The 25,158-nt window shown below is 42.7% G+C and overlaps 1 protein-coding gene across 1 annotated transcript in view; it reads left to right on the forward strand.

Annotated features, from left to right (window-relative positions):
* The window catches only part of LOC141127921 (E3 SUMO-protein ligase RanBP2-like), a 157,501-nt gene that overhangs the window by 40,586 nt on the left and 91,757 nt on the right, over positions 1–25,158 (forward strand). Inside the window, exons 14-19 of the mRNA XM_073614806.1 lie at positions 3,027–3,164; positions 3,613–3,759; positions 8,643–8,825; positions 9,346–9,429; positions 18,560–18,698; positions 19,401–19,495. Of these exons, the coding sequence (XP_073470907.1) occupies positions 3,027–3,164; positions 3,613–3,759; positions 8,643–8,825; positions 9,346–9,429; positions 18,560–18,698; positions 19,401–19,495 (786 nt within the window). The remainder of the gene's footprint in view (positions 1–3,026; positions 3,165–3,612; positions 3,760–8,642; positions 8,826–9,345; positions 9,430–18,559; positions 18,699–19,400; positions 19,496–25,158) is intronic.

Raw genomic sequence — 25,158 nt, forward strand, 5'->3', positions numbered from 1 at the left:
CAAGAAGAGGAACAAAGGGTTTTTATTCACATATTTTTGCAAGGAAAAAAACATCAGGCAAACTAAGGCTCATACTGAACCTCAAACCACTCAACAGAGGAATAAAATACAAATGGTTTGGAATTAAGTCTATTTGTTCGGTCAGAAACATCCTTCCTCGGGAGTCATTTATGGCGACAATAGACCTACAGGATGCTTACCTACATGTCCCCATAAGAGGAGCATAAAAAATTCCTGAGGTTGGCAATAAAAGGGCCAGCTACCACTCTGCACCTGCAATATACAGCTCTCCCTTTCGGCATCTCTTCGGCACCCAGAATCTTTTCAAAGCTAATGGCAGAAGCACTAAAGGGTCTAAGACAACAAGGTATTGGCATCATACCATATCTAGACGATCTACTCTTCATTGCCGACTCAGCAGAGACCCTAGAGATCAACTTGCGCACAAGTATGTCCTACCTACAGAACTTGGGATGGATAGTGAATGCAGAAAAATCACAGATGACCCCAAGCCAGAGATTGGTGTATCTGGGATATGTGTTGGATTCCAGACTGACCAACATCTTCCTAACAGAAGAAAAGATAACGCAGGCAGTAACCTCTCTAACAGGGACCAACGCCATTACAATCAGACAGGGAATGGCAGTTTTAGGTCTAATGACTGCTTCAATACCAGCCGTCACATGGGCACATATCCACATGAGACCACTACAAAAATACATTCTGTCCCAGTGGGATGGCAACCACTCATCCCTAGACAAATCCATTCCTGTTCTGACCACGGTCAAACAAACACTCCAATGGACCATCCACTTCGATACATCGAAGGGTGCAAATGGACTCAATCCGTCCCTGTCAGGATCACCACCGACGCCAGCGCCCTAGGCTGGGGGGCAAACATGGAGGACCTTTTCGCACAGGGAAAATGGAGTCCCAGATGGTCCCAAGCCTCCTCAAACTTGAGGGAGCTAAAAGCTGCGGAAGAAGCATTAAAAGCATTCAAATCAGCAATAGAGGGGAGAGACGTAAGAATACAATCTGACAACGCCACAACTGTGGCATACCTAAACAGGCAGGGAGGGACAAAGTCCCTAAGCTTGATGAGGTTGATGGAAACAATCCTACTATGGGCGGAACCAAACATAAGCTCTATATCAGGCATCCACCTGAAAGGAACGGACAATACACTGGCAGACTTAGTCGGCTTTTGTGATGGGGAAGAGATTGGGTGCAGTTCTGCTGGGGGGGGGGGGGGGGGTGGCGCGGTCCCTGTTTCCAGGAGGACGACTGTCTTGGCCACTACTAAAGCCAATCAGTCCTGCTAGCCCCCTCCACCATGTAGAGGAAGATGACTCTCTTGGTTGCCACTACCAATCAGGTGACAGTTTGTGGCGTCGCTGTTGAGTTTCTGGGAACTTGGTTGAAATTATTTCTGAACCTTTTGCCTCACTTACTACTGAACCCCTGCACTCTGTGTCCCTTTAAGCCACAGCCAGTAGTCAGCACAATGGAAGTCGCACCCAACCACAGTTTCTCAGCTGTGGGGGCCCAACTTATGATCCTGCACGAAGGGCGCACTGCTTAAAGAAAATGCCCCTGACCTGAGCTCATCATTGTGCATCCATTCCAGATACTTGTATGTGACATCACTTAAAGTACGTGGGCTGGATGTGAGAGGTGGATCAGCAGGATGAGTGTGCCAGGATAGGTAGATGTCTCAGCTCTGCTTCCTTTCACCACTCTACATATCATAGATGAAAAGAGGGTACAGCGGTGGAGCAGATGAACAGGAGGGTACAGCGGTGGGAAAAATGAGCAGGAGGGGTTCAGGGGTGGAGCAGGACGGATATCGTTGTAGGGGCAACAGCTAGCTGCCATAACCCCAGTATCCTCGTGTTCGTCCGGCGGTCGGCTATAAGATAAAAGTGGTCTCTGTGGTGGATTCGCCGCGAGATCACTTTTATTGGCGGTGGGAGAGGGGCCCCCGCCATGCTCCCATGCCCTCCGCCGTTTACCGGAGCTGTCGGCAGCAGCGGAGGCGATCCAGTCCTCTCACTGGCTGTGCATGAAAACGACTGAGAGGAAGATGGCCCCCACCTGTCTCCATGACACTGCAGGGCGGAAGCGATGTTAAAATGTCACTTCCGCCCATACCTTTTTAAAGGACCATTTTTTTAAATCCTTTTTTTAAATGACAATTTTATTTATTTATTTTTATTGCATTTTAGTGTAAATATGAGATCTGAGCTCTTTTTGACCCCAGATCTCATATCATATTTAAGAGGTAGAGTCATGCTTTTTTTCTGTTACAAGGGATGTTTACATCCCGTGTAATAGAAATAAAAGTGACACTTTTTTATTTTTACACCGTTAAAAAAACAAAAGGTAAAATAACAAAAAAAATTAATTTTTTTAAATGCGCCGAGCTCGCGTGCAGAAGCGAACGCATACGTGAGTAGCGCCTGCATATGAAAACGGTGTGCAAACCACACATGTGAGGTATCCCTGCGATCGGTAGAGCGAAAGCAAGAACTCTAGCCCTAGACCTCCTCTGTAACTCAAAACATGCAACCTGTAGAATTTTTTTAAACATCGCTTATTGAGATTTTTAAGGGTAAAATTTGTCGCCGTTCCACGAGCGGGCGCAATTTTGAAGCGTGACACGTTGGGTATCAATTTACTCGGCGTAACATTATCTTTCACATTCTAAAAAAAAAAAAAATTGGGCTAACTTTACTTTTGTCTTATTTTTAGCGGTGCTGTGCTTTTCGGCTGCTAGCGGGGTGATTTTAGCCCCTGCCAAATGGGTGGTATACTGATGGTGGATTTATTTTTTTTTTGCTGATCCCGGAGTTCTGCTTTATTCTGGAGACCCGTTCTTGTTTACTCATATTGGATTGTAACCAGTCAGTCATTACAGAGTAAAATAACAATGTGCTACTTCCCTGTCTGTAATGTTGCAAATTGGTGAGTGCTATAAGCTACAAATAATATATAATTTATATATATATTTTTGCCTTATCCAGTTGTCCGAAGTAAGAGATCTGGAAGATGAAGCTGGTGTTGCATTTGCTAAAATGGATATGTTTGAGGGAAAGTCTGATGATGCCATACTAGCTTTGGAAGCTATTAACAGTGTGGATTCTTACTGGAATCTTGCATCGGTATGTATGTGTATTGTCCACGCAACTCCTAGCCATGTCTGGATGTAGCCATTAAAACTTTTTGTGTATAGCATTGATTTAAAAGTCTTGCTGCAGTATTTGAGCTTTTTTTTTTTTTTTTTTTTAAACAAACTGTCCAAACAAAACTTTTCAGTTCCTAATAGCAAGGGTGGGTAATTCTCATAATTGTGTCACATATAAGACTCAAGTTATCATTTCAGGCTCCTAGTACTAGTAATCTATTAGACTTCAAATTTGTGTTTTAAAATAATGTATGATGAGATTCATGTAAACGCAGAAATATACTTTATATGATAAAATATATTTTGCTTGATCGACAACTGGAGAGACACAAACTGTGAAATAAAAAATGGAAGATTGGGTTTGCATTTGAAATGTAGCTTGAATTTGCTCTCATTTTGGTGTTTCCTTGTTTTTATTTGCAAAGATATACCAGAGAAAAGGAGAAGATATTGAGAGTGATGCTGTGTCCTCTGAAGAGCAGGAGGAGTATCAGAATTGCATGCAGAAATGTAAAGTCTATCTTATCAAGATTCTTGATGAGGTTGCTGCAGATCCATCCCTGGTAGCAAAGGTAATTGCTTTTACTTAGTTTTGATTATTTTATCATGTATATACATGTTGCATAGCTGCTTGTTGCTTTTGCATCACTTCATATCTGGGGAGAGAAAAGCCCTAGGTTTTGTTGTTCCATTATCGTCTCGCTTAGTTCAGAACAGTGACTTTCTGGTAGTGATATAATAGTTTTATTCCTGATGAGATCAAAGCCTTGGAATTGGCATTAAATAAAGTTGTGAAATTGATGGGTACATGTGACTGCATTTTCTGATTATTAGGCTCAAGGATCTCTAATAATAAAAATAGTTACTACAGATTCTGGTTTGTGTTTTGGCCCACTTCCACATATCCTGCATCTATTGGCATTGAAATGCATTGGTTACAGACTAATAAGAGGGAGCCCGAGGGGCTACGTGGCCTGGAGTAGGATGCGTGTGAGGAGAGCTTTGCTTACGAACCATCCAGTCTCGTTTATTCTGCACTTGCACACGCAGAGTTACTTCCCGAGGAGCTCTTTTTCTCAGCCTGCCATGTTTCCTCCTTGCAAGGCTCCTGGTGCCAGTGCCAAGCTTGAACAATTCTGAAGGCATGAGATGGACACTCCGGGGGAAGTTGATGGACCTTCCTCTCCTGACTAGGAACTTCCAGCGGATGACACAACAAAGGTCCCCGGGGCAATCTCTACCTGCCAAGCGACCTTAACCACCAAGATTGACATCTTCATGATCTGCCAAGATCTCCATAAACTTCAAGACCAGGGTGATTGAAATCGAGATCTGCATTGGGAGGGTGGAGTACACGCTGCATCCATTACATCACTTATAAGAGCACGTGCAGTGCTAGCTGCAACTACTGACCAAGAAGCAAGATGACTGGCTACCCTGCCTCAATCTATGCTTTATCAGCCTCCCGAGTGGAGCAGAGGTCCCCGACCCGGCTGTCTTCATGGAAAATTTTTGTCTTATAGCAACATATGGCGAATCTGCCTTCTCTACCGGGCCCACTGCATGGTAGCTCGCCCACGCCAGAAGCGCCTCCTTGTACTTCCATTGCCAAACTGCTCAATTACAAGGACCAAGATGCTATTCTCTTTCTCAGCAGGGAAAAGGGCAACATCCCATATCAAAACGTGAAGATGGTTAGGGGGAGAGGTAGAGGAAAGAACTAAAACCACCAGTACACTAGAGATGCCCAGTGAAAGGGGGGGGGGGGATAGAACCTTACAAACCATACCCCAGGACCCCCAGCAGTTCACCAGCGGCAACCTATGAACCAAAACGCACCACATGATGGAAACGTGGGTGCAGAAGGGGGCAAAAAAATTAACTCACACAAAAAAGGAAAAAGAAAATTAGCAGGTGTTTTTAATCTTAGTAAAGTTGTATTATCAGACCAAGAGTTTTACGTACTGGAACAAGGATTAAAATATGCACCCACTAAGAATTTCGATAAAAAATTTGCCAGAACATTAGGTATTAAAATATAATTTTGCTGCGGAGAAGACGTTCGATCGAGTGGCCTGGGACTATATGGAAGCGACGCTGATGGCTCTTGGTTTCGGGAGCGGGATGCGTGCATTTATAGGCTCCCTTTATGTGAATCCAAGAGCTAGAGTCCGAGTTAACGGCCACTTATCGAAGCCTTCCCTATCCATAATGGCACTAGGCAAGGGTTTCCTCTCTCGCCCATACTCTACATCCTAACCCTAGAACCCTTGCTTTGTTGCATCAGAGAGAACCTAAAACTAAAGGGCATTGCAGCTCACCAAAAAGAATACAACATTGCAGCTTTTGCGGACGACATACTGCTCTTTCTTCACCACTGACGTCACTACCCAACCTTATGCCAATCTTAGACCTCTTGCAGCATATCTCGAATTTAAAAAACAATCGATTCGATACGTTCGAATAGGTTTAAATTGACATTGTGAAGTATATGTATTGTTGGTCTGGGACCTGAAGAAGAATGGGCATTGTCAAAAAAAAAAAAAAAAAATTTCCACTGCATTTGTGAATGCTTTAGGGCGCCCAAGAAAGTCCAGCAAGCGCCCAGACTGTCTCCTATAGTTGAATCAGTTGCAGGTTCAGGGCACCACCGGCGCAGAGCTTGCTCAGGAATGGCAGCAGGCAGGTGTGAGTGCATCTGGCCTGGTGTCAAGGGCAGAAAATAAGCCACTTCTGTCCAGGAAAAACATCAGGGACAGACTGATTCCTCAAAAGGTACCAGGGATTGGACTGCTGAGAACTGGAGTGAAGTCTTTTTCTCTGATGAATCCCCTTTCCGATAGTTTATGGTATCCGGAAAGAACCTTGTCCAGAGAAGAAAAGGTGGGTACTACCATCAGTCCTGTCATGCCAACAGTAAAGCATCCTGAGACTATTCATGTGTGGGATTGCTTCTCAGCCAAGGGAGTGGGCACCTCCAATTTTGTCTAAGAACACAGCCATGAATAAAGAATGGTACAAAAACCTCCTCCAAGAGCAGCTTTTCCCAATCATCCAAGAACAGTCTGGTGACGAACAATGCCTTTACCAGCAAGTGATAACTAAGTTGCTTGGGGAACAAAACACAAACATTTTTAGGTCCATGGCCTGGAAACTCTCCTGACCTTAATCCTATCAAGAGGCAGGTGAACAAACCCCCCCCCGACAAAAATTCTGACAAACTCCAAGCATTGATTATGCAAGAATGGGCTGCCATCGGTCAGGATGTGGCCCAGAAGATGATTGACAGCATGCCAGGTCCAATGGCAGAGATCTTTAAAAAGAAGGGTCAACCCTGCAAATATTGACTCTTTGCATAAACTTAATGTCATTGCCAATAAAAGCCTTTGACACTTTTATGAAATGCTTGTAATTATACTTCAGTATACCATAGTAACATTTGACAAAAAGATCTAAAAACACTGAAGCAGCAGACTTTGTGAAAATGTAATATTTGTGTCATCCTCAAAACGTTTGGCCACGGCTGTAAAATGTAGAATTTTAGATATTGGATTGAGTGGGACTTTGCCCTGTTTTGTTGTCAACTTAATGTTACCAAACCCACAACAGTAAAATCAGTTTGTATATGCAGTAAAGCATACTTGTTATACTCTCTGTGGAACCTAAGGGGTTAATCCTCTGCATTGTGTAAAAAGGCTGTTTGATCCTGTCTTTTCTGATCCCACCCTTCTTTTACTGTCCTCATTCCATCTGCTGGATCTGGCTTTGTGCACTGGTCCAAATCATTTGGTGGAGGTGGGTTATGGTGTGGGGGTTGTTTTTCAGGGGCTTGACCCCTTAGTTCCAGTGAAGAGAACTCTTAAGGCGTCAGCATACTAAGACATTTTGGACCATTTCATGCTCCCAACTTTGTGGGAACCGTTTGGGGAAGGCCCCTTCCTATTCCAACATGACTGCGCACCAGTGCAGAAAGCAAGGTCCATAAAGACATGGATGAGCGAGTTTGGGGTGGAGGAATTTGACTGGCCTGCACAAAGTCCTGACCTAGACCCGAAAACACCTTTTGGGATGAATTAGAGCGCTAACTGCAAGCCAGGCCTTCTTGTCCAACATCAGTGCCCGACCTCACAAATGCGCTCCTGGAAGAATGGTCAAATATTTCCATAGACACACTCCTAAACCTTGGGGACAGTCTTCCCAGAAAAGTTGAAGCTGTTATAGCTGAAAAGGGTGGGCCAGCTCAATATTAAACCCACGGACTAATGGCCCGTACACACAATCTGAATATCGTACGAAAGCGGTCGTCCGAGGAAGGATCGTACGATATTTGGATCGTGTGTACACTACTTTCGACAGTCGTTCACGACCGTTCATCCGATATTATTCGATCGGACATACCCGGAAATTTTCCTTGTACGATTCCAGATCGTACTATTTTCATTTAGTTAATATAGTTGTCGTCCGAAAATACAATACAAATACACCACAACACATGACATCACTTATGATTTTTTTTTTTTTTTTTTGTCTGTCGTACGAGAACTTTTGTGACTTTTATTTACCTATTCAATTTCTACTTGCGACTATTAAGCGAGAGCGGTCGTACGATATTTGGATTGTGTGTACGGGGCATAAGGCTGGAATGCCATTAAAGATTGTGTGTGTGTGTGTGTGTGTATAAAGGCAAGCGTCCCAATACTTTTAGCAATAGGGTGCGCGCGTGTGGATGGATTTGGGGGGTGTATATAGAGGGAGATACTCCAAAGTATGTACCTTTTTGAGTGTATACAATGCTCCAAGTGATTTTTCCATTCTTAGTAGCGTCCCTGAAAGTCTTCAAGTTGGATGCTGTTCAGAGCCTGCGTGCTGGCTCTTTGGACGTTATCAACACTACCAAAATGGTGTCCTTTCTCACGTTAAAATCCTGAGTCACGATTTCATTAACAATTGACTTGGTAATTCCCATTTCCTCTGCAGTAATTCGGATAGTGAGCCGCCTGTCAAAAACGGAACAGAATGTGGATGCAGTGAGGTCTGTTCTAATTTGTGACCGATGGCTCACGATCAGAATGATTACAGAGCAAATGGGAATTACCAAGTCAATTGTTCATGAAATTGTGACTCGGGATTTGACCGTGAAAACACCATTTTGGTAGTATGGATAACGTCCAAAGAGCTACTACGCAGGCTCTGAACGCCACCCCGCTTGAAGACTTCCAGGGATGCTACGAAGAATGAAAAGTTTGCTGGGAGTGTTGTGTACAATCACAAGGCGCATACTTTAAAGAAATGAATGTGTTTATATTAATGGGCTGTCTCCTGAGAAAAATTGATGCATACAGTTCTCAACTTTTTTGGGCATTTGGCTACATTCCATTTATGTGCAAAGAAAGTTGTTCTGTTAACTGTTTGTTTCAAGTTAGACCACAGTTCTTAATGTTCTGCTTTCCTACAGCTACCAGTGCGTGTTGAATCTGTTGAAGAGATGTTGGATGAAGTGAGAAGAAATCTTGATGAAGCGCCTGAATTTCAAAGCCCAAACCTCAGAGATACGCAATCCTTTATGGTTGCTTCTGGAATTAAACATTCTACTCCATCTCCATCCAAGTTTTCTCGGTCACCAAGTAAAACACCAAAGGTATACAGCATGTTGTGTCTGGGTTTTTTAATTTATTGTGGTGGTCATACTAAAGCAAATCCTTTTTGTACAGAGAGTCCAATAGGCTTTTAAAACCGTTGTCTTTTGATTGCCTAGAGCAGTGGTTGTCAACTTTATGGACTAAAATGTGGCCCCTGACATTACCAAAGGGCCACATATAATGTTTAATACATGCATTGCTTGAGAGGACTGTCAAACTGCAGACCTAATAAAGAAAATGAGGGCCAGAAGTTGTGGACATGCCACAATCTTTGGCTTGGGGATATGCTGCAGAATACAGTATGAAACTGGGAACATGTTACTTGAGGCTAGTAGAGATCAATGTTGTTACCCTGATCAATGTTCCCATTACAGACTGCTGAGGGCTGCACATCATTTACCACAGGGGGCTGAAGGTTGAGCACCAGGCGTCTAGAGGTTTTACAAAAGTGTGTATAAATGTTAAATTTTAAATCAAATTCCTATTTGTGGTAAGCTTTTCTTTCTTTTTGCCTTTAAGTCCTCATCAAAGACACCACCACGTTGGGCTGAGGATCAGAAGACTATGATAGAGGAGCTTGTTCAACAAGTTGAAGCCTTGAAGGTAAGGAAATGGCAATGTACTCTTTCTTTACCATACATCCCAGGACACAATGTATCTTATTTATTCTGCCACCTTCAGGTGATTGGACACTGGCAAAAAGGACAGGAAATCCCATCCCAGGAAAAAAACCCTTTCTTGTTAGCCCAGGCTTCAGTTTTTTTTTTTTTTTTTTTTCTTAACTTTTTAGGTGATGGTCTGTGCAGTCTCTTTACAAAAACAGCATGCTTCTCAACAGTTTCATCTGTGTTAAGGAGACTGACTTTTCCAGATCTATTTCATATGGCTTTTCTACACTCAGAGGATTGGTACCTGGATACTGCTCTAAACTTGTTGGGACGGCCTAGCCCTGTAATGATACCGCACTACACCAGACCTGGCAAAACCAGAACCTGCTCAACCATATATTGACTTACTGTTCAGAAGAGTGCTGTACTGGTCCAGGGCAGTGATCCCTAGCTGGTGAGTTGAGCCCCTGAAGGCCCTTGGTGGGCAGAGTTTGCCATGATAAGTGAAGATTGGACCACCTTGGAGGTTCCTATGGCATGGAATGGTTGGTGGCCTGTCAGTAACCCTGCTTGGTACTTTTTTACTTTTATGGTGCCTGTCCCCACCCCCATCTTCCTCAGGAAGGAAAAGGGTTAAAACCAGGGGCACTGGTTGGATTAGAAAGGAGATGTAGGTGGTCAGTGATTCAAAATACCTTCCAGTATGGTTCAAAATTAGTAAGAGGGAAGTTTCAGGTAAAAAACACTTTGAAGCAAAATAATGGTCAGAGCATCAATGCAGCCCCTGATTAGTGCCCATCTGCAGCTTCAGTGCAGCCTGATCTGTGCCTATCTGTAGCCTTTATCCTCACTGCGGCTTGATCAGTGTCCATCTGCAGCCTTAAGGAGGGGACGAGCGCTGCTGAAATAGAGCCGGATCTCCTGTGTACTTGACTCAGCGTCACGCCCAGTCCCGCCCCTTGGCCCGGATCCTATGATGGACAAAACGCCAGTCCAATGCCGGGACGTCAATGCTAGGAGATTTCCAGGGGTGCGGGACTGAGTGTGACGCGGAGTCGAGTACACAGGTCCCCTCCTTCCCCTTGGTGGCAGCCTATATCAGCATATAACATGTACACACAATTTTCCACCTATTTTAAGGGGGGAAAAGTGTGTGGTGTACGTTGATAAATACAGTAAATAAGATGGAAAATCGATGTATTTGAATAACCTGCAATTGCATAGAACTAGGACTTAACCACTTGCCGCCCGCAATATAGCAATATGATTTCAGCAAAGTGGTTTAGGTATCCTGATCGGACGTCATATGACATGATCAGGATACCAAGCCGACGCGGCTTATCGGCAGCTCTACCTATCGGGGGTCTGCGCTGATAATCAGCACATTGATTCAGTGAGGTGCCCATCACCTGCCAGCCTGTGCCCTTTAGAATGCCAATCAGTGCCCACAAGAATGCCTGTCAGTGCCCTTCAGATGCCACTCAGTAATGCCTGCCAGTAGCTCCTCATCAGTGCTGCCTATCCAGTACCCATCAGTTTCTTTTTTTTGTTTTTTTTTGTTTTTTTCAAAATACTACCAAAAGAGAGCTCTATTTGTGGAAAGGAAATGACCAAAATTTAGTTTGGGTACAGTGACTGCGCAATTGTCCTTCAAAGTGCGACAACTTAAGTATGCCCTGGGCAGGAAGGGGGGAAAGTGCCTGGTATTGAAGTGGTTAAATATACAAATCTCAAATATTAATCACACACGGTGTCATGTGATTTAACTTTTTCACGTAACTATGTGATACTCAAATGTGTAAATATGCAGATCTGAAATAATATAAAGTGTCACAATTTCATTAATATACAAAAAATGTGTAAAAATGCACGAAGCTGTGCAATCCCACACCAGTGCAAATGATTGAAAAACCAGGTCTCAATCACCAGCTAATCAATTTGCAAATATGCATATAAGAAAAAAACATTTCATATTGATTGTGCTATAATTAATCAGTCTTTAAAATATAGTCCATAAGACTCACAGTAGTTAAGGTGTAATTAAAGTGCCAAAAAAAAAAAAAAAAAATCTTTGCTGGTTAGACTTGTGCTCAGATGTCCATAAACCCATTCAGGTAAACACACAAGCAGATATGTGACCACTTAACTTTTTAAAGTGATCTTCATTACATCTGAGCACCATAAACCCATAAGCACTGTTTAATGTTTACAGTGCCTTAAAAGTATTCATACCCCTTGAAATTTTCCACATTTTGTCAAGTTACAAACAACAATGTAAATTTTTCTAATTGGAATTTTATGTGATAGACCAACACAAAGTGGCACATAATTGTGAAGTGGAAGGAAAATGGTTTTCAATTTTCTTTTACAAATATCTGAAAAGTGTGGCGTGCATTTGTCTTCAGCCCCCTTTTACTCTAATGCCCCTAAATAAATTCTAGTGGAACCAATTGCCTTCAGAAGTCACCTAATTATTAAATAGAGTCCACTTGTGTGTAATTTTAACCTCTGCATAAATCCAGCTTTTCTATGAAGCCCTCAGAGGTTTGTTGGAGAACCTTTAGTGAACAAACTGCATCACGAAGGCCAAGAAACACACCAGACAGGTCAGGGATAAAGTTGTGGAGAAGTTTAACCATTTCCCGACTGGCTAACATATACGGCGGCAGGTTGGCTCTTCTGCGCGAATCGTCGTATATGTGTGGCGGCTCCTTTTAAGAGCCATAGCAGGCGTGGGCCTGCTGCATGGCGGGCGTGATCGCTGCTGGCCACCCGCGATCGGGGATTTGTGTATGTAAACATACAAATCCCTGTTCTGACAGGGGAGGAGAGACAGATCGTCTGTTCCTACTAAGTAGGAACAGCGATCTAGCTCCTCCTCTAGTCAGTCCCATCCCCTCGGTTAGAAACATACCTAGGGAACACATTTAACCCCTTGATCGCCCCCCTAGTGTTAACCCTTCCCTGCCAGTGACATTTACACAGTAATAAGGTCATTATTATAGCTCTCATCACTGTATAAAGGTCAATGGTCCCAAAAAAGTGTTAAGTGTACGATCTGTCCGCTGCAATGTCGCAGTCCTGCTAAAAATCACAGATCGCCACCATTACTAGTAAAAAATAAATAATAAAAATGCCATAAATCTATTCCCTATATATACGCTTATTGCAATTTTTTTTTTTTTTTTTTTTTGGCTTAAACTGATGAATTTTTAATTTTTTTTTTTTTTTTTTTTTTGTTTGTTTTTGTTTACAACGCAAAAAATAAATACTGCAGATATGAGCAAATACCACCAAATGAAAGGTCTATTAGCGGGTAAAAAAAGACATCAATTTTGTTTGCTTACAACATCACACGACCACGTGATTGTCAGTTAAATCGACGCAGTGCTGTATTGCAAAAAATTCCTGGTCATTAACCGCTTCAGCCCTGGAAAATTTGACAATTTTGAAAAAAACACAATATTTTGTACTTTGCTATAATTTAGCTAATTTTTTTTCAGTTGAGGCCGATATGTATTCTACTTATTTTTGTAATAAAAATCGCAATACGCTTATATTGATTTTTGCGCAAAAGATATAGCATCTACAAAATGGGGGATAGTTTATAGCATTTTTATTATTTATTTATTTTTTTTTACTAGTAATGGCAGCGAGCTGCGATTTTTATCGGGACTGCGACATGGCGGACACATCGGACACTTTTGACACATTTTTTTGGGACCATTGGCACCTATAACAGCGATCAGTGCTATAAAAATGCACTGATTACTGTAAAAAGTCACTGGCAGGGAAGGGGTTAATGCTAGGGGACGATCAAGGGGTTAATTGTTCCCTCTCTGTTCTAACTGAAGGGGGGTGGGGGGTGAGACTGTCTAGGGGGGAGATGACAGATCGCTGGTCATACTTTGTATTAACAGAAGATCAATCTCTTCTCCCCTCAGAGAACTGGAAACTGTGTGTTTACACACACAGGTCCCGGTTCTCAGTGTGTCACCAGCGATCGTGGGAGGCCGGCGGTGATCGCGACTGCTGGTCACTCGCAGCGGCCATGCGCCCCTAGTGGCCACTCGCAGTGACCATGCGACCCTAGTGGCCACAGGGCATAGCGACGTTGCATAACGTCGTTTCGCCCAGCCGTGCCATTCTGACGCAGTACAGTGGTTAAGGGGGAAAATCTTTCCGGGGCTGAAGTGGTTAAAGCAGGGTTAGGTTTAAAAAAAAAAAAAAAATCCCAAGCTTTGAACATCTTATGGAGCACTGTTCGCTACATCATCCGAAAATGGAAAGAGTATGGCACAACTGCAAACCTACCAAGACATGGCCGTCCACCTAAACTGACAGGCCAGGCAAAGTGAGCATTAATCGGAGAAGCAGCCATGAGGCCCATGGTAACTCTGGAGGAGCTGCAGAGATCCACAGCTCAGGTGTCGCCGTGCACTCCAAAAATCTGGCCTTTATGGAAGAGTGGCAATAAGAAAGCCATTGTTGAAGAAATCTATAAGAAGTCCTGTTTGCAAGAAGCCATGTGGGGGACTCGGCAAACGTGGAAAAAGAGGCTATGGTCAGATGAGACCAAAATTGAACTTTTTTGCCTGAAACCAAAATGCTATGTGTGACAGAAAACTAACACTGCACATCACCCTGAACACACCATCCCCACCATGAAACATGGTGGTGGCAGCAGCATCATGTTGTGGGGATGCTTTTCTTCAGCAGAGACAGCGTAGCTGGTCAGAGTTGATTGGAAGATGGATAGAGCCAAATACAAGGCAATCTTAGAAGAAAACTTGTTATGCCCTGTACACACGACCGGTTTTGCCGTCGGAGTAAACTCTGAAGGTTTCTCAGATGGAATTCCGCTCAAGCGGTCTTGCCTACACACCGTTACACCAAAGTCCGAGCGTCCAGAACGCGGTGACGTACGACGGAACTAGAAAAAGGAAGTGTAGTAGCCAATAGCTTCCGTCTTGTACTTGCTTCAGAGCATGCTTCATTTTTGATCTGTCGGAACAGCATACAGAAAAGCGAGTTTCCCGATAGGAATTGGTTCCGTCGGAAATATTTTGAACATGTTTTATTTCTAGGTCCGTCAGAATTTTTGAGAAAAAAAAAAAAAGTCCAAGGCATACACACGATCGGAATACACTATGAAAAGCTTCTATCTGAATTTTTCTGTCGGACATTCCGCTCGTGTATACACGGCATTAGAGTCTGCAAAAAACTTGAGACTGGGGTGGAAGTTCACGACCCTAAACATACAGCTAGAGCTACAATAGAATGGTTTGAATCGAAGCATATTCATGTGTTTAGAATGGCCGAGTCAAAGTCCAGACCTAAATCCAATTGAGAATCTGTGGTAGGACTTGAAAATTGCTGGTCACAGATGCTTTCCATCCAATCTGACAGAGTTTGAGCTATTTTGCAAAGAATAGGCAAACATTTCACTCCTAGATGTGCAAAGCTGGTAGAGACATAGCCAAAAAGACTTGCAGCTGTAATTGCGGTGAAGGGTGGTTCTACAAAGTATTGACTCAAGGGGGGGCGAATACAAATGCCACACTTTTCAGATATTTGTAAAAAAAAATTGAAAATCATTTTATCATTTTCCTTTCACTTCACAATTATGTGCCACTTTGTGTTGGTCTATCGCACAATACCAATAAAATACATTTGTTTTTGGTTGTAACATGACAAAATGTGTAAAATTTCAAGGAGTATGAATACTTTTTTTTCAAGGCAAACTCCCCCATCCTATGCTTTTTGTTGAGAAATCACTTTGAAAAACAATCCCCTTGCATTCCTGGCCATGGCTATCTTGCGTAAGGGCAGATGATTCATGTAATGTTTAATTCCTGTAATCCATCTGCCATGCCTAGCTCAGGCATGCGTGCAGGAGAGTGTGCTAAGCTGAGAAAACCCCTCCTCCCCTCCTCCTCTCCTCCTCTCCTCCCTTCCTGAAGTCTCCTGGGATGTATGACATAATTTGCCTTGGCATAAAACGAAGTAACTGAAATGTAAAAAAAAAAAAAAAAAAGTTTAAAACAAGTAAATGATATACTTTCCTATCTATTTACTAATGCTAGCAGCATAAGGATTAAACATAATGTTGATTGGGAGATTGAAGTTCCACTTTAACCTCTTGGCTCGCATATTTGTACCTATCACTTGGCACTGAAGTCAACTGTGCCTAACGTCTAGGGGGAGCACTACTACTCCGACCTCTCTATGGAGCCGGCATGCATTCTACCTTGGACTGCAAGTAACATCCCCACGGAGACTCGACCCCTGCACGCTTCGTCCAAACAAGATGGCTTCATGAGGACATCTTGCTTGGATGAAACGTGAAAAAACATGTTGGGGGCTGAGCCAGCCAGTACAGGTGGATCTTTGCTAAGCAGTGTGTGAGATGAGACTTCACTGACCAGTCAGTACTTTTGTCTGTGTTGTCAGAGTTGAGGAGTGAGTTTGTTCTGGATTTACAAAATGTGGCCTTAATCCCAACTTAGTCCATTGATCCTTGAGTGTTTTGTGGTGGATGCTTTGGTGACAACTTGGGACCAGTTCTTCCTAATCGGTGCCTTTCTGTCGTTAGTTTCTACATGCTTTTCAGGTTTTGAGTGGAAGGGTTTCCAGTTATTCTGATTGTCCAGCCTGGCCCAGGGGAACATTGTACCCTGGACCCTTTGACTGTTTTTGGTCATTTTGACCATCTTTTGCAAGGTCTGATCTTCCTTTTTACAGTCGCTGGCCTTAACTGTATTGCTTTTCAAGCTTTTTGAGAGACAAGGGAGTCTGGATCATTCCTATCTTACTGAAAAAGGCTAGGAAGGTGACTTCAGAGAAGATTTAACGTAGGATTTGGAATACTATACTGTTTTCTAAATTGTGTACGGTTTATATAGGCCCTTGCTAACATGTGAAACCACCTTAAAAGCTTGCATTATGTTTGTAGTGTTCACCTTTTACTTGTAATATTTTACAGGGCATAGCAGTATTTTGAAATATTATGTGTTTAAGCTGGGGGTTGTAAATGTATGACTCTTTAAGAACATGTCATAATGGGAAAATGTATATATAGTGTATCCAGAAAGTATTCACAGTGCTTCACTTTTTTTCCACATTTTGTTATTACTACCTTATTCCAAAATTGATTCAATTTATTTTCCTGAAAATTCTACAAACAATACCCCATAATGACAACGTGAATGAAGTTTGTTTTGAAATCTTTGTTTTAATTTTTTATTTTTAATAAACTTGCAATCACATGTACATAATTATTCACAGCCTTTGTGCAATACTTTGTTGAAGTACCTTTTGCACCAATTACAGCCTCAAGTCATTTTGAGAGTGATGCTACAAGCTTAGCACACCTGTTTTTTGTCAGTTTCTCCCATTCTTCTTTGCAGGACCTCTCAAGCTCCATCGCATTGAATGGGGAGCGTTGGTGCACAGCCATTTTCAGATCTCTCCAGAGATGTTCATTCGGGTTCAAGTCTGTGCTCTGACTGGGCCACTCGAGGATCTTCAGAGTTGTCCCGTAGCCACTCCTGTTATCTTGGCTGTGTGCTTAGGGTCATTGTCCTGTTGGAAGATGAACCATCTCCCCAGTCTGAGGTCCAGAGCGCTCTGGAGCAGGTTTTCATCAAGCATGTCTCTGTACATTGCTGCATTCATCTTTCCCTCCATCCTTCCTTGTCTCCTAGTTCCTGTCATTGAAAAATATGCCAACAGCATGATGCTGCCACCACCATGCTTCACTGCAAGGGATGGTATTGGCCTGGTGATGACCAGTGCCTGGTTTCCTCCAGACATGCTTGCCATTCAGGCCAAAGAGTTCAATCTTTGTTTCATCAAACCAGAGAATTTTGTTTATCATGGTCAGAGTCCTTCAGGTGCCTTTTGGCAAACTCCATGTGGGCTGTGATTTGCCTTTTACTGAGGAGTGGCTTCCGTCTGGCCACTCTACCATACAGGCCTGATTGGAGTGCTGCAGAGATGGTGGTTCTTCTGGAAGGTTCTCCTCTCTCCACAGACAAATGCTGGAGCTTTGTCAGAGTGACCATCGGGTTCTTGGTCACCTCCCTGACTTAGACCCTTCTCCCCTGATCGCTCAGTTTAGCCAGGTGGTTTGCTCTAGGAAGAGACCCGGTGGTTCCAAACTTCTTCCATTCATGGATGATGGAGGCCACTGTGCTTGGAAGTCTACAGACAATTCCTTGGACTTCATGGCTTGGTTTGTGCTTTGACATGCACTGTTAACTGTGGGATCTTATCTAGACAGGTGCCTTTCCAAATCATGCCCATTCAACTGAAATTACCACAGGTGGACTCCAAACATCTCGAGGATAATCAGTGCACATGGGATGTACCAGAGCTCAATTTTAGGTGTCATGGAAATTAATGTGAATACTTATGTACATGTGATATTATTATTTATTTATTTTTTTAACTAGTTTGCAAAGATTTTAAAAAAGGTTCTTTCATGTTGTCATTATGGGGTATTGATTGTAGAATTTTGAGGCAAACAATGAATTTAAACCATTTTGGAATAAGGCTGTAACATAACAAAATGTGGAAAAAGTGAAGCACTGTGAATACGCTTTTTATCAGGACAAACATAACCTACTACCAGATGTGTGATCAGCACAATTTTATTTACATTTTTTTGATGCAAATATATTAAACTGTGTGTAATATTAAAATATATATATATATATATATATATATATATATATATATATATATATATATATATATATATACATACACAATATCAAAAAAAAAAATATATATATATATATATATATATATATATATATATATATATATATATATATATATATATATATATATATATAAATTTTTTATTTTTTTTTTTATATTTTGTGTGTGTGTGTATATATACATTAACATTTTTAAAAAAACTGTCTTTCGGTTTTTGCGAAGTGCATCATGGATTTCCGGCTTCGGTCCAGATTTTTCATTTTGGTGCACCACTAATTATAAACAAGTCGTTTACTAGGTGCTCAATTAGAGGCTAAGTTATATAGGGCAACACAGTGAATGTACATAACAAGTGTGGTGTTTTTTATATATATATATATTTTTTTTTTATTCTGTAGAAAGAAGTACATGAACTAAGGATGAATAATTCAAATACCAATATGTCTTCTCAGCGATGGACAGCTGAAGGATTTACTTCTGATGCAGCAACTGATGGTTACCATTTAACCCAGGGCTATTATGATGTTCCACTGACAGGTGTGGCATTAGTCTTATTTTATTAAAATGTATTCTTGTATGAAAGAAGGTGTTTTTTCTATAACCTTTACATTTAAAAACTTCAACCCATTAGGAAGCACCCATTCTTCCTCATGTTAAAGTAGTTATCCAGGGACAATGCCTGCACCTGCTATCAACATTTTTAGCCAGTGATGGGCTTCCATGTAGAAGTGATCCGAGCTATACAGCCACTCGATCACTTCTACAGGACTTGTGTCCCCCCTGCCACTTTACCTGGGCTCTCCCATGCAATCAGTTAGTCCAGTGTTCTAAAAGGGTAATGGAGGAGGGCACGCCCATACCTGCCTCCCCTTTGTGATGTAAGAAACCGGAAGCGACAAGATGTTTGTCTCTCCCATTTTTAGTTTGATGTTTACAAGTTGTTACCAGCTTGTAAAGTATCTGATCAAACCGATCTCAGTTTGATCACATGCTTTCAGGACAGAGGAGAGCTGTGGTCTAAAACACCCCTGATCTCGCCATAAGAGGACCTGTCATGCTTAGTGATATTGCAAGGGATGTTTGTGAAAGTTTCCTTTTTTAAATGTATCGCTTTCATTGTTTTGTAATAAAAAGAAGAAAATGTCATAAATAATGAATAATTTAAGGTGCATCAAGTCTGCACGAAGACCAAATAATAGTACATTTCTCTAAAATATTTCATTCTCTCTCATGTTTCAGTTTCTACAACAGCCCACCCATCATACTACGTACAGTCTCCAGTTTACAATCCCCAACAGTTACTTAGACCTGTGGCTAATGTTACTCCGACCAAGGTATGTACTAAATAAACGCTGGAAAAATTTTGACGGTGTTTAGGTATTAATCCATGCAGAGCATTTGAAAAAATGTTTAACACTCTTAACATACTTCTTTTTCAAAGTGTACATTTTCGTTTTATAAAGGGTTCCAACTGCTTTTACTTAAATTTTGTTAAAAGGGCAGCCTGTTATTTTTGTGCCAATAGACTGACAATAGCCCTTTGAATAGGCTTCCAGGGCACCTCAAACTGCATCAGAACCCCCCCACCATCATTTTTTCCTCATCGTCTTACATCACATGATGCTTGGCATCTTCATTACCATTACTCTATTGTTATGCGCCACCTTCATGTGAACGGAAACTGGCAAAAAAGGCATTAATCCCCTCCTGGGCTTAACCCTTCCTAGCTAGGCATGGCATCAGGGTTTTTTTTTTTTTTTTTTTTTACATGGAAAGAATAAGCATTTTATTGAGACCGTTGTGTACAATGAACAGATTAACATGACATGTTGCAGGAAAACCAGCATGTCATACTTGCTATTATGCCTTTACAGTAAGGTAAGTTCAAATCAAACCATGGAAGCTGAATAAAAAGTATATCGTGAGAACAGGCATGACATGCGTACATAGCACATTTATAGCATGGTATAGCATCGGTGATCAAATATAAACCCAAGATATAACTGTGGGGCAGCAATGGAGGGGCACTCATCTGAGGAACCGCTGAACATCTCTGTTTGAATCAGGGGAACCAAATAGACGCTTTTAGGTGACCCAGCCTAATTTCTGCGATTTAAGTCAGATCAGTTGTTCATACACAGGTGTTAGAGGGCATCAGCTATGAGTCCTCTGGTAAGGGAGGTGGGGAGGGGAACGGGGTCTTGGTTGGCGGCAGGGAGGAATTGTTAAAGTACTTGCATCCAGTTGTGTTGAATCACTTATAGCATCAGTTTGTTTTTTGTTTTTTTTTATAGCATGGTCCTGTTTGTTTGGGCTCTGCACATTTTACTCTTTTTCAGCTAGTTTTTTTTTTCTTAGATCCAGATGTAGCCAGTCTCCTGTTCCCACCAGGCAGTCCATTACCTATGGCTTATGGCCCAGAGGTGTAGTATCCGGTCTGTAAGGCTGTCAATCGGCACTAGACCCTGTGCATACAGGACTCTGTTCAATCCCTTATTGACTGGTGCGGTGCTATACAGATACAGGGTAGTGACCCCCAGCTGGGAAATTGTGTCCCTGAAAGCCCTAGTGGCTTGCCTGCTGAAATTGAGATGGGTGACTTTTGCACCCTTTTTTAGGTTTCTACGGTGACAGTCTGATAGGAGTCTGTATGGTGACTGTACCTGCGCGGGGGGGAGGCGGGAGTATGCATTTTTATTTTTTTGTTCCTCAAGTGCAGTAGTGTTTTTATAAGGCAAGTTCCTGGGGTATGGCACCATTTTGGGTGGGCTGGGGAGTGTTTCTGCTCACTCCTGATGGAAGGGACTGGCGTGTACCTGCGCAGTGCATTGAGACCATCACTAGGGGGCAACGCATGCAAGCACTTACATTTTAACTCAGTCACTCTGTGCATCAGCTCCTGAAGAGATAAACCTTCCTGGGGCACAGGGTGTAGCATTGCTATGCATTCTAAGTGGATCCTTGATTTACTGCTATAACACTGCACTATTGCTGCTAAATGATTACAAAGTGGCTCTCCAGTTCTAGGAGGACATCCCTGGACATTCTCCCACGTGCACACATCGGGAGCTCTTTGTGACTGCTGTGTGTCTTTTGACACAGCGGATTACAGATCGGGGTAAAGGGCCAACCACAGTGGCCTTTTACCATGTGAGGAAAGAGCCGATCTGTGAGGGGCACAATGAGTACAGTATTTACACTGATGCACCGTCCCCTGATTATCAGTGCAGTTTAATCAGTTTCATCAGTGAAAAATAATTACTTGCAAATTTTTATAACCGAAACTAAAAATGTGTGTTAACTTTTTGATATAAACAAAAACACTGGTGAATACGTGCCACCAAAAGAAAGCTCTCTCAAATTATTAAAATTTCATATGGGTACAGTGACCGAGCAATTGTCATGCAAAATGTGACGGCACTGAAATCCTGAAAATTTGGCCTGGGCAGGAAGGATATGAAAGTGCCCTGGATTGAAATGGTTAAAACTTAGTACAATTATCAATCGCTGTGTACAGTCCTGCTTTTGTGGGGGCAGTATATTAGAGAGTTGTTATATTCGCTCCTCTCTGCTGACAATGGCCCATATATTGTACCCCTCAGGATCCACAGATTGTCAGATGGCAGATGGGTGGGGAAGAAGTTCCAAATTTCCTTTATTGGGCAGTGAGACACCCAAGCACAACTTTGTTTGCAATAACTCCCCAGGGGGTTAGTTATTTTTTAGTGGCTTGGATGCCCTATGCTTATCTGGGGTTTGTACCCTTTTCCTAGTTCTTTTTGTTATTAACCACTTGCTACCCAGGACATTTCTGACATTTCTTTCCTACATGTGTGGTTTGAACGCCGTTTACATATGTGGGTACGACTTGCGTATGCGTTCGCTTCTCCAATTCTTCTTCTTTTTTTTTTTTTTGTTTTGTTTTCTATTTTGACACTTTTTACATTTTTTTTTTTTTACCACTTTTATTCCTATTACAAGGAATGAAAACATCCCTTGTAATAGGAATAGTGCTTGACAGGTCCTCTTTACAGTGAGATCTGGGGTCAAAAAGTCCCCAGATCTCACCTCCAGTCTGGAAAGCCTGAAATCCAAAAGGAAAAAAAACATCCTGTCTTCCCAGCCGAGGCAACAGCATTTTTTCAAATGCAGAGACCGGGCGTGACGTCATAGCATCGCACCTGGCCTCCGAACTATCAGACTCCAGGGACCATCTGGCCCGCCGGAAATCTCTATGGACTGCATGCGGGGCCGGTTGGTTCCTTCTCTGGTTTGCCGATGGCAGGGGCAAGCCGGGAGGGGTGGGATTTCCCCTTCCTCTGCCTGTAAGAACGATCAAGTGGCTGAACAGCCGCTATGATCATTCTTATGGTGAAGGGAATCGTCGGCTCTAAAAGAAGATATCTGAATGATGCCTGTAGCTGCAGGCATCATTCAGATCTCCATGCTCAAAGTTTGCAACGTCATATGACGTTACACGGGCGGCAAGCGTGTTAAAGGAGGAATATTCATCAGTTTTTGCTTTCTTACAATGTCAGCTGGCCGATGCCCTATCATGACTAGACCATATAGGTTGTAAATGAAAACTGTCTCCTTTTCGCCTTCCCTGCCTCCTGATAGAGGATCTGTTAAAAGATAAAGGACTGGTGGGGTCTCAGGAGGTTGAAGAAGTTCAGGAGTCTACTTCAGAGGAACCCAAGGGCACAGGATTGCATCAAACTCGCGAGTGTTAGTAGGTTTCCTGGGTGAAGTGGTGTGGACCGACCTAAAATTGCTGTTGAAATAACTCCCTTTCTTAAAAGGTCACTGGTTTGGGGTCCACGCATCTGCCTCGGTACCCCAATCCATTCTTCCTAAGGGAAGGATGTTTTTGAATGCGTCCTTTGCTCACTCTGAAAATGTATTTGCCCCACCAAAGAGGTTTGCTCAACAAAATCCTATGGAAAGGGTCTACAAACAAATGGAGTATGCTCGCTGCAAATCCAGCAGTCTTCTATCTCAGTAAGACCCTGACAGTCCTTGTGGTCAAGGTCTTTAAGGATGTTACAGATCAACACCCAGAGACCTTATAAAAGTCTTCATTTGCCCTGGTGGGGGCAGCATTGCCACAGACAGTTGCTGCGATAGGCATTTTGGGCTTAATGAATGATGAGATTCCGAGCGGGAAAATGCTGACTCTGGTAGATACCTGGAGGATTTCCCTCGCTCACTCAGTTTCTCAGTGGATGCCTTGAAAGACTCTATTCAGCAGCTATCTCGTTTTGGACATTTTATCTGTGCTTATGCGCACGATTCTTGGTTGAAATGTTGGTCAGTGGTGCTACCCTGTAAGAAGCAAGTTGAACGTCGGCCCTTTTTTGTGGGGAAATGGGCGTTTGGTCCTGCCCTGTGGACTGTTCTCCCTTTGGAAAGGTAGGGATGGATCCTGAACTTCCAGAAGTCAGCCTTGATCTCCACTCAGTTTCAGGAGTATTTGGGTCTGAACATAGATACAGGTTAGTTGAAGGTGATTTTACTGGTGGAGAAATGCTTGTTGGTGCAAGCTCTGGTAGAGTCACTGCAAGCTTTGACAACACTCAATATGTCTCTGCATCAGGGTTCTGGGAAAGATGGTAATTTCCTTTGCTCAGCTTCATTCCAGGACTCTTCAAATGAATGTCTTGGCATTGTGGGACAGGAGGCTTCTGCATTGTTCGTACCCCAAAACAAAATTATCCCTTGATTGTTGGATCATGGTCCATGCTGGAGGTAGCGAAGTCATTCCTTCCCCTGTCCTGGAAAGTCCAGGTGACGTATACCAGCCTGAATGATTGGGACCAAGTCCTAGATAACATCTCAGTTCAGAGAACATGATTGTTGCAGGAGTGGACGTTTCCGATCGACACCCGGAACTGAAGGCAATTCAACCAACTCTTCTGCATTGGTCATTACTGAGAATCCAGTTGGATGATGCCATGGTAGTGGAGTACATCAATCACCTAAAGAATCCAGAAGTCGTGCAGCTTAGGAGAAGGTGGATCTGTTTTTGGCTTTGGCTGAGAGCCACGTTCCCTCCTTGTCTGTCTTACAAATTCCTGGCATAGAAAACTGGCATTTCTCAGCAGATGTCTGAACTCCAGGGAGTGGGCACTTCACACAGAGGTATTTGTGGTGATCTGCAGGAAACACTGGGTGCAGACCTTCTAGCATCCCGCTTCAGCGCAAAACTTGACAATTGTTTCCAGGACCCTTGACATTTGCAGCAGATGCCGTGGTGACACCGTGGAACTGTTTTTTTTTTCTTAATTTATGCCTTCTACTGCTTCTGCTCTACTGCTTTTCAGGATACAGTTGGTGGGAAATTCTGGTGATATTGGTCGCTCTGGCCTGGCCCAGGAGTATGTGGTACTCAGACATTGTAAACTTGTCCACGGACAGATGGTTTAGCTCATCCAGGCCTTTCCCTTATGCTTTTGATACAAGAAGTTGACTTTTTGATTGCTATTACTTTTGACTGTCAGTTGGGCAAAAAGACAATTTAAGGACCTAAAACTACCCTATGGTGGTTTTAGCTGCATCTCAACCAGCATAATGTGTTGCCAATCTTCTGTGCTGATCCTCAGACAAAGGAAGATAGGATCTTTCATACCCTGGATATGGTTTGGGTAGTAAAGAATTACCTGAATTGGACTGCTTCAATTCGCCATTTGACTGTTCTGTCCTTCCTGAGGGCCAAGGAAAGGTCAAGTAGCTTCCAAATCTGTCATTCCCAGGTGGCTCCAACAGCTCATTTCTCAGGCTTGCAGCCCTAAAAGAATGGACCTGCTGTTCAATGTATGGCTCATTCTACGAGGAGTATTGGTGGTTCCTGGGCTATTCAACATCTGGCTTCTGCAGCTTAAATTTTTGAGGCTGCTACTCAGTCTTCTGCTCATGCCTTTACTAAGTTATAAAAAGAAAAAAGAAGAGAGGGCTCACCGACCTAGCGCATTACCACTGATAGCGTTTATTAAAAAGT

Source organism: Aquarana catesbeiana, linkage group LG02 (assembly GCF_042186555.1).
Source record: "Aquarana catesbeiana isolate 2022-GZ linkage group LG02, ASM4218655v1, whole genome shotgun sequence".
Lineage (NCBI taxonomy): Eukaryota > Metazoa > Chordata > Amphibia > Anura > Ranidae > Aquarana > Aquarana catesbeiana.